This window comes from Macrobrachium nipponense, chromosome 46 (genome assembly GCF_015104395.2).
Source record: "Macrobrachium nipponense isolate FS-2020 chromosome 46, ASM1510439v2, whole genome shotgun sequence".
NCBI classification, from domain to species: Eukaryota; Metazoa; Arthropoda; class Malacostraca; order Decapoda; family Palaemonidae; genus Macrobrachium; species Macrobrachium nipponense.
The window spans coordinates 30,700,329-30,710,328 of record NC_061106.1 but is presented as its reverse complement, the minus strand read 5'-3'; the positions used below and the strand labels follow the sequence as shown (position 1 = coordinate 30,710,328).

Below are 10,000 nucleotides of genomic sequence, written 5' to 3'. Positions count from 1 at the left end.
CTTCTTTCACTTCGTGTTCTCTGTTGACCTATTCAAACAAATGACAAATTAATAACGAGAAATTGACTTCAGTTGAAAAGGGATATAATTAATTGCTTCCTGTATTTTCCAACAGATCTCCCAGATGATAAGCCACTTATCACTGGAACTCGGCCTAATTACCAGCTGCATGAAGAGGTTCGCCTGAATTGTTCCTCACCTCATTCTCAGCCGCCCTCCACCCTCACATTCCTAGTCAACAATGAGCAGGTGACTTTTGGTTTATGAGCAAATGATGAAACACAATGAAAACCATCTTGCCAAATAAAAATGGGTTCTTCCATTTGTCAGCATGTCAACACGTGCTCTTTGTTTAGACTAACCGTCTCCCCTTAATAAGGAGTTAGTTCCAGGGAATACGCTCTCCCACATTCATCCTTCTTTACTGTATTGTGTTGAACACTCTACGCAGAAAATTTCTTTTACATAGCCGTTTTATATACTTAAACAAAAGACATAATAAACCTTACCACACCATGTACCCCATTCTTCCACAAACTCCTACATTCCCGAGATATCAAAGTCCTTCTCTCCAGTACTTCTCACACCCACAATTCCATGTGCTTCAATCTTCCTCCAACTCTTGTATTTCCAGGAAATTGAGGTTCCCTTTCATCCTATTTATCCAATATTCTTTTGGTTTCATTCTGATTTCTCCTCAGACTGTCTTCAAATTAGCGTTTCTTTCTCTTCCAATAATTTCAAACTCTTAAAGTAGTTCTATGGCTTCCTCTTCACAGTCCCCAGACAGTGCTGTTGTTTCCCAGCATCATCAGACATTCCACAGTCCACTCATGATCTATTTTCTCATCCTACAAATTGCATCTAAATCTACTGTCGTTCCTCTTACTTCTCACATTGCTACATCTAGAAAGCCACCAGACATTAGAATATGTAGACCCTCCTGTCCACATATTCTAACAAAAATTTCATCTCCATCATGAAAACTTTGAATTTCTGGTAACTGGTTGTAGCCCATTCCATTTGCCCTCAACATCCTTTGGATTGGATTTCATCTTCACCAATATGATTCACCCCAAAACTTTTCTAGATCCATTCATACCGTATTCAACTTACTAATTACTTTCAAAGCTTATACATACCGTCGCATGTCTTTCGAAGAACATTTCCTAAATATTTACCCTATCTTCATTTATTGCAGTAACTTCATACCTACTTACTATTGCATTTAAATTCCCCAGCACAACCATCCTTTCCAATACTCCAGATCCAATAAGGTACAGATTCAGACTTTACCAAGAACACTCATTTACTCCCAGTCTTCTCCCTTTTTGGATAATTAACATTTGCTATTGCAGCTTTTTCCCTATCCACAATCTCACCTGGTAATCCTTAAAGTGACATCTTTGTGCTCATTTTCATTCCAATCCCAGAGTCTTGTAGTATCAGCTCAAAGTGCAACTACTCTCCTAGCTCTACAGTCTTGTGTTACTACAGACACAATTATCCTTTGTCTTCCATTGATGCTACACTGTCCCTTCAAATTTGTCTTACTAAGAGCCAAAAAAATTAAGCGTTCCCTCCCTAAACAAATTAACTATTATACATAATCTTCTTTGCACTACATCAATGTATATCCAGAACCCTAAGCTATAATAATTTATTTGTTTATCTTTTTGTGACATATCAGAACAGGTCATATGGTTGTAATCCTATGTTCTGATATGTATATATATATATATATATATATATATATATATATATATATATATATATATATATCTATATATATATAAAAGACCACCTCTCAATTTATTTACATTCCTTGGACTACCTTTTTAGTACAGTCTTAAATGCTTTACCTCACTCTCTTCCCAAGCCATCGTGGATGAGTTCGAATCTCACCACTGGAAGCTTGGATTTCTTTATTTTTACTTCATCTGGGCTTCAAGGCTTTTAAGCAATGAACATTTAAAAAAAAACAGTATGAAGAAGTTGTTAGGTTATGGTCGCTATCATAGATAAATACACACTTAAGCACACACATGTATGCAATGGCGTATCTGGCATTCCACAGTGGGGGTGCCTAGGTGTGGCCAAGACATTCTTTGTGGAGGCTATAGGAAATGACACAAAACTAATTAGTAAAATAGAATATTCTCGAATGTATATATCCAAGTGAATGAAGGAAGATAATAGTATAAGTAATTAGTAAACCTGTATTTGAAATCATAGAGCTCAATTTTCAACCAATTTTCAACTCTTAATACTATATGCAAATGTGTCAAATTCTGTAATGTAAATTTCAACCGGGGGGCCAGTGGGGGTTCAAGCAAGACCGCCGAGATATCTCATGGTCTTGGTTCAAGCATCTGATTGGGGGGTGGGATGCTCGGCCATCACCTGGCCCCACCAATAGCGACGCCACTGCATTTACGTGTGTGAGTTGGTGGGCATTATTTATTTAATAACTTTTGGATGAAACTAAAGAGAAAGTTTTCCCCCAACAGGCTGACCCATCATGGTTAGTGCACTACAAGAGTCGCGAGGACTCCTCCACTGGCCTCGAGACAGCCGTCTTAGGCCTACGCTTCGCCCTCAGACCAAGAATGATGCGCCAGGGGTTCGTCAGCGTGAAATGCATAGCGCAAATCTTGGACATATACTGGGACAGCAGCGAGACTCTCATCATGGGAGACATGCCCTACCATGCCTCCGTCATGGAAGGAAGGGCATCATCGGCCTATAGTAAGAACCTACGCAATTATTGTGTTCGACTTCATGTATCGAAATTAGGTCTGCGATTCGCTTTGTTTTAGGCGTTTTAGTGTCGAATTACAAAAGAATTTCTCTATGTGTCATCTTCATTAAAATCAAGTACTGGAAAGGTTAGCACTACTGTTAATTCTAACATTGTCATTTAGTTCACCAGTGGATATGAAACCTTTGCAATGTTGGTGCATTTTCAGCCACAGTTAGTAAGGTGCATTTTAAGCCACAGTTAGTAAGGTGCATTTTAAGCCACAGTTAGTAAGGTGCATTTTCAGCCACAGTTAGTAAGGTGCATTTTAAGCCACAGTTAGTAAGGTGCATTTTAAGCCACAGTTAGTAAGGTGCATTTTCAGCCACAGTTAGTAAGGTGCATTTTAAGCCACAGTTAGCAAGGTGCATTTTCAGCCACAGTTAAGGTACTTGGCATTTTAGCCACAGTTTTTGTTAATTTTTGGCATTGTCCACGTTAGGTGTTTTAAGTTGCATTTTAAGCCACAGTTAGGTCAGTTGCATTTTAGCCACAGTTTTAAGGTAAGTTGCATTTTTAGCCACAGTTTAAGGTGGCATTTTTAGCCACAGTTTGTAAGGCTGCATTTTTAAGCACATTAGTAAGGTGCATTTTTAAGCCACAGTTGTAATGCCATTTTTAGCCACCAGTTGTAAGTGATCCCCACAGTTGAAGGTGCATTTTAAGCCACATTTAGTAAGGTGCATTTAGCCACCAGTTGTAAGGTGCATTTTAGCCAAGAAGGTGTGTGCAGCCACGTTTGTAAGGTGCTTTTTTTGCCAACAGTTAGTAAGGTGCATTTTCACCACAGTTTAGTAAGGGTGGCGATTTTTCCAGCCACAGTTTAGTAAGGTGCATTTTTCGCCACAGTTTTAGTAAGGTGCATTTTTCAGCCACAGTTAGTAAGGTTGCCATTTTTCAAGCCAACAGTTTAGTAAGGTGCATTTTAAGCCACGGTTAGTAAGTGGGTGCCATTTAAGCCAAGTTAGTTAGGTAACATTTTTAAGCCACAAGTTAGTAAGGTGCATTTTCAGCCACAGTTTAGTAAGGTGCTTTTTAAGGCCACAGTTAGTTAAGGTTGCAATTTTAAGGCCACAGTTAGTAAGGTGGCATTTTCAGGCCACAGTTTTGTTAAGGTGCATTTTTCAGCCACAGTTAGTAAGGTGCATTTTTCAAGCCACAGTTTAGTAAGGTGGCATTTTTCAGCCACAGGTTAGTAAGGTGGCATTTTCAGCCACAAGTTTTTAGTAAGGTTGCATTTTTAGTACAGTTGTAAGGTGCCGATTTTTAGTTACATTTTGTTAAGGTTGCATTTTTAGCCCAGTTATTAAGTAGGTGCATTTTCAGCCACAGTTTAGTAAGGTGCATTTTTAAGCCTCAGTTAGTAAGGTTGCATTTTCAAGCCACATGTTTAGTAAGGTGCATTTTTAGGCCCACAGTTTGTAAGGTAAGGGCATTTTCAGACCCAGTTAGTAAGGGTGCATTTTTCGCCACAGTTAGTAAGGTGGCATTTTTAGCCAACAGTTTATTAAGGTGCATTTTTCAAGCCACAGTTTGTAAGGTGCATTTTAATTCAGCCCCACAGTTTGTAATGGTGCATTTTTAAGCCCACAGTTAGTAAGGTGCATTTCAGCCAACACGTTTGTAAGGTGCCATTTTTCAGCCACAGTTTTAATAAGGTGGCATTTTCAGCCACAGTTTGTAAAGGTGCATTTTTAGCCACCAGTTTAGTAAGGTGTTTTCAGCCACAGTTTTTAGTAAGGTGCCATTTTCAGCCCAAGTTAGTAAGGTGCTTTTTAGCCCCAGTTATAGGTGCCCATTTCCGCCAAGTTTGTAAGGTCATTTTTAGCCACGCAGTTAGTAAAGTGCATTTCAGCCACAGTTAGTTAAGGTGCATTTTTTTCAGGCCAACGTTAGTTTTAAAGGTGCCATTTTATTTGAAAGCCACAGTTTGTTAATGTGCAATTTTCAGGCCCATAGGGGAACAGTTTTTAGTAAAGGTGCCATTTTTAGGCCACACACAGTTTTAAGTAATGGTACATTTTAAGCCACAGTTAGTAAGGATGCATTTTATTTTTTACAGCCACACAGTTTTTGTAAAACAAAAAAAAAAGGTGGCAGTGTTCAGCCACGTTAAGTAAGGTGCATTTTCCACAAGCCACAGTTTGTAAAGGTGCATTTTTTTTTAGGGGCCACAGTTTAGTAGTAATGTGCAAGTTTTTTTCAGCCACAGTTAGTAAGGTTCATTTTCAGGCCACAGTTAGTAAATGTTTCATGTTTTAGCCACAGTAGTAAGGTGCAATTTTCACCACTAGTTAGTAAGGTGCATTTTTAAAAAAAGGGCCTCAGTTAGTAAGGTACATTTTTAAAAGGCAACCAGTTAGTAAAGTGTGCATCTTTTTTTTAGGCCACAGTTTGTAAAGGTGCATTTTCAGGCCACGTTAGTAAAGGTGCATTTTCAGCCACAGTTTGTAAGGTGCATTTTTAGCCACAGTTAGTAAGGTGCATTTTCAGCCACAGTTTGTAAGGTGCATTTTTAGCCACAGTTAGTAAGGTGCATTTTCAGCCACAGTTTGTAAGGTGCATTTTTAGCCACAGTTAGTAAGGTGCATTTTTAGCCACAGTTCGTAAAGGTGCTTTTCACCACAGTATTTTAAGGGTGCATTTTTTAGCCACAGTTAGTAAGGTGCATTTTCACCACTAGTTTAGTAAGGGTGCATTTTTTCAGCCACAGTTTGTAAGTGTGCCTTTTTATAGCCACGATTTAGTTAAGGTGCATTTTCAGCCAAATTTGTAAGAGGTGCATTTTTAGCCACAGTTAGTAAGGTGCATTTTCAGCCACAGTTAGTAAGGTGCATTTTTAGCCACAGTTAGTAAGGTGCATTTTCAGCCACAGTTTGTAAGGTGCATTTTTAGGTAGCACATTTTGTTAAGGTGGGCATCAGCCACAGTTTTAAGGTGGCTTTTTAGCCACAGGTTAGTAAGGTGCCATTTTTCAGCCACAGTTTAGTAAGGTGCATTTTCAGCCACAGTTTGTAAGGTGCATTTTTATTTAGCACAGTTAGTAAGGTGCATTTTCAGCCACATTTTAAGGTTGCATTTTTAGCCAACAGTAGTAAGGTTGCTTTTCAGCCCCCAGTAGTGCGAAGCTAAGTAAGAGACATAGAAGAAAATGACAAATACAATGTCACTTATAGGACAGTTTTTAAAGATAAGGCTGCGTTGTAAGAGCAGGGCTTGTTGCCTTTCATAAACTTCTTTTAATTTAGGAGCATCTGTAGGAAGACCTAGACTTACTACAATGTTTTTCTAGATATTCCAGCTGACACATAAAACAAGCTACTGTATACATCATGTAGACTTTATGTGACTTACAGCTATGCAATTCTTTTAAAATGTTTGTGGTAATAACAACACTCGGGTCATACTCGCTGTGAATGAGGTAAATGAAAAAAAGATGGTTTTGCGTCTGACTGCGTTCTGTCATCAGACTGATTTTAAGGGTCGACTTGATGACAGGGTGTTATAAGACATGGTTGACCAGATATAGGAACCTCTTTGGTAAGGGATCAGACATTCATAAAGTTTTCCGAAATATATGATTAGTTCATCTTAGCATTACATTATGCTTCCTTGCGTAGTCGCAAGTTAGTTCTATAATGATGTTAAGTCCCAGTGTGTACACTAAGATCATTGGGAAAGTAAAGCCCCAATAGTATGACTGTTTCATTGTGTTTTTTAAAATATATACAGCAGAAAGCTTTCGATTACCTGCACGGTCCTCCTTGCTTTATATATTATTTTAAATAACACAACCACGCAGTCATACTACTGCGGATTTACTTTCCCATTACATTGACACATGTGAGAATGAGTTTTCTTAGACTAAGATCATTGATCATTCCGTTTGACACAGGTTCTCCCATTTCTCATTCAGACGGCGAAAATTGTATGTGCAATAAGCATTATACATATATTTATTGTCAACTATGAGCAGATGTATAATTGCCACAATATTTGTGTGACGTTTTTTTTCCTTTTTCTTGCAGAATTATCAGCGGCCACAACAAGTTTAGTGAGCATGGCGCCGGTGCTCTTTGCGTTCGCGAGGGCGTGGTGATCAGAAAAGTAAGAAGACTCAAGCATGAATGTGGTGTTAGTGTTAACGAATCTCTCAAAAATCACGAAATCTTACCCAAGGGATAATCAGTGACAGTGAACGGAGACGTTAATTTTCAACTGTGCTAGTTTAGAAATCTTCAAGGACCTGACGATGTTTCTCAGAGCGGAACGCTCCATTTTTTGTGCGCTACTTTGTGTTACTTAACAATGCAAAAACAAACGGGGTTGGTTAGTTGGTTGGACGAGAGACGAAGTACGTAACCAACTGAGGTATAAGCATTTATTCTCCATGAAAAGTGTACCAAACTCCTACAGACCCAAACTTTCACAGGCAGCGTATCTGTGAATAAAGCGGAAGAGGCATAAGAGTAGGCCTATTAAACCGTGTGGAGGAAGAAGTGTTCTGCACTTGTCCTGTGAATATTTTTGAACTATGGCGCGAATAGGCATAGATGCTCTTTTATGTGATAAACATACCTTGAGGCCGAAGAAAAGACAATTGAAACTTACTTGTGGCATTACGGGAAAGAGTGATCAAGTACGATGTATTGTGGGCATCCCATATCATTTCTGAAGGCCTTTCATAGCCGAGCATTCGAGTGTTCCTACCTGTTCATGAAAATCTGGTCGAAAAGACACTTATCCACGTATACGGTAAAAACGAGAAAACAAGAAAACCATTTTAAAACTGAACTAATTCGTACCTCATGAAGCCACATATATAACATATTTAAAGATTTTATAAATTACACTTATATACGTCTCCTCCGGTGCGCGCAAGCAAATGGGATAACTCATTCTTCTGCTCGCGAACAGGCTAGAAGTTGCAATCGTAATTGGTGGAAGAATTATTTTCTCGAGTCCTGAAGTCATGACTGCGTATGTTTACCTAAAAACACTTTGGTAAAAAAAAAAAAAAAACTCTTGCGAGTGAGGATAGATATGACTTAGCAAATACCATCTTCCGGGTTATGAAAAAAAAAGTGAGCTTTTTAAACATAGCAAAAGCCTGACTTTTGTGTTTAACTCAGTTTACGACACTGATTCCTATTGAGGTCTACTCGAGATCATATTCAGAATTCCTCCCATTTAATTGCCAATTACGATAAAAAAATAAATAAAAAGACACAAAAGCGCGAACGCACAACATAAACTACACACACACACACACACACACACACACATATATATATATATAGTCAAACACTCGTTGATCTAAAACGTGTGTATATAAGTGTACATGGATATATGTATATAAGTGTATATCAAAGTGTCATAATCAGTCACAAACATGCATTACAAATATACGCTCTCTATCACATTCACACGCACATGAACACACGCACACACATAAATACAAACAGACATACATACACCTGACATAAAACTTACAACCGTGAAATATATATTTTCAAAGGATACTCCATCAAGCTTCAAAATCACAAAATATCGATGAATGAAAAGTGTTTTAAATTGTAAATACTATCATGTCGACGTAGCTTGTATACTTGCGACCTCTTATTATATAATATATATATAACTGACTATACTGTGTAATCTATGTACATTATTTTATTTTCCAAATGAGGATTAATATTGTGACATTATTTATGTGTCGAGGGGAATTACCACCATTATTGTTTTGTCTGTGTATATAATTTCTAAGAATAAAAACACCCGAACCTCTTTGATGCTGGTATTTTTCTCTCTTTGTACTCTATACAAACATACACACAGATCAACACTCACAACAGAGACACAAAGAAACACACCCTCTGGCGTAACTCACTGGTTGAGTATTGGAGACATTCGCTATGTATGTTCAATAAAGAGTTGTTGTGTACCTTTATACACATGTATAGCTATACATATATGTATATTATGTAGGTACATATAATATACACATATACGTATAAATAGATGTATATGCATATACATATACATATATATATTTCTAGTTATTGTAAAAAAAGTGTATAGCAGAGGATGAAAAAAATATAGAATATAGACTACAGAACTGAAGCTATGGGCCAATCACTGGGACCTATGAGGTCATTCAGCACTTAGATGAAACAGACAGTAAGAAAGTCTGAAAGGTGCAACGAAGGGAAACAGCTTTTAGGAGAAGGTGGAAAGTCAGATGGAAGAAAAGAATATGAACGGAGGTACAGTAAATGGAATGAAAAATATTGCAGCTGGAGGCCGATGGGACTCTGCAAAGTAAGGCGTATACAGTGCACCACGCGAGGTGCACTGACGGCACTACACCCCTACGGAGATAACAGGGAAAGGATGATTATAACTGTGAAGCCAATCCTCCAAACCAAACGGGTAAAGGCTGACAGGTAGGCCTAAGATCATACGTTCGGAATAATAGTACCAAAGTTAGAATTCCTGCATACAGAAATCAACGGTAAATGGTAGCTGAAACCTCTAACAGCGCAATATCTAGCACTGAATAGCGGGGACAGAGGAAGGAGACAACGAAAGAACTCAAAGAATTTAAAAACTCTTTGAAGAACCAAGAGCAAAATGTATTTTCTTCCGAGTTATTTATGAAAAAAAAAGAAAATGAGATTTCGTTGTTTTTAAGTGACTATGAATTATGATTTCAGAGGCAAAGTGATCGTGTTGGTACGATTGTTGTATAAGCGGGATTGAGGTCATCCAAATATGAGATAGGACTGAAATAACCTACTATGCAAATCAGAGTCCACGAAATATTGTTTTTCGTAAACAACTTTTAAATCAGCGCCTGGAATTCCGTGCTACTGAAGCACCGAGTGTTTCTAACATTGTCCTAATTTACGGTAGCACACTAAATTGCCAGCTGTGCTTAATTAAGCCTTTTACTATGACCGCTGCAATTTACAAAATTTAAGGTTTCAATTAACATAATTGTATAGAGAAAAATACATGCATAAATATATGTATAAGTAACTATTTGGGCAATGAGCCTGTGGCATCTCAAAGCCTATCTACTGTACCAACAACCAATAAAATGGTCTCTTTTGGTCTTTGAAAGAGGCACAAGCGTTCATTTTAACTGATGCCTGTGACATATCAAAAGCTATCCAAGAAATATTAGCCATTTAACCT

General features: G+C 37.9%; 1 protein-coding gene across 1 annotated transcript in view; it reads left to right on the top strand.

Annotated features, from left to right (window-relative positions):
- Positions 1 to 8,590, top strand: part of LOC135214861 (uncharacterized) — an 81,273-nt gene extending 72,683 nt beyond the window's left edge. The window contains exons 3-5 of the mRNA XM_064249281.1: positions 116 to 249; positions 2,511 to 2,748; positions 6,829 to 8,590. Coding sequence (XP_064105351.1) covers positions 116 to 249; positions 2,511 to 2,748; positions 6,829 to 6,899 — 443 coding nt within the window. The 3' untranslated portion in view covers positions 6,900 to 8,590. The remainder of the gene's footprint in view (positions 1 to 115; positions 250 to 2,510; positions 2,749 to 6,828) is intronic.
- The last annotated feature ends 1,410 nt before the right edge of the window (positions 8,591 to 10,000 follow it).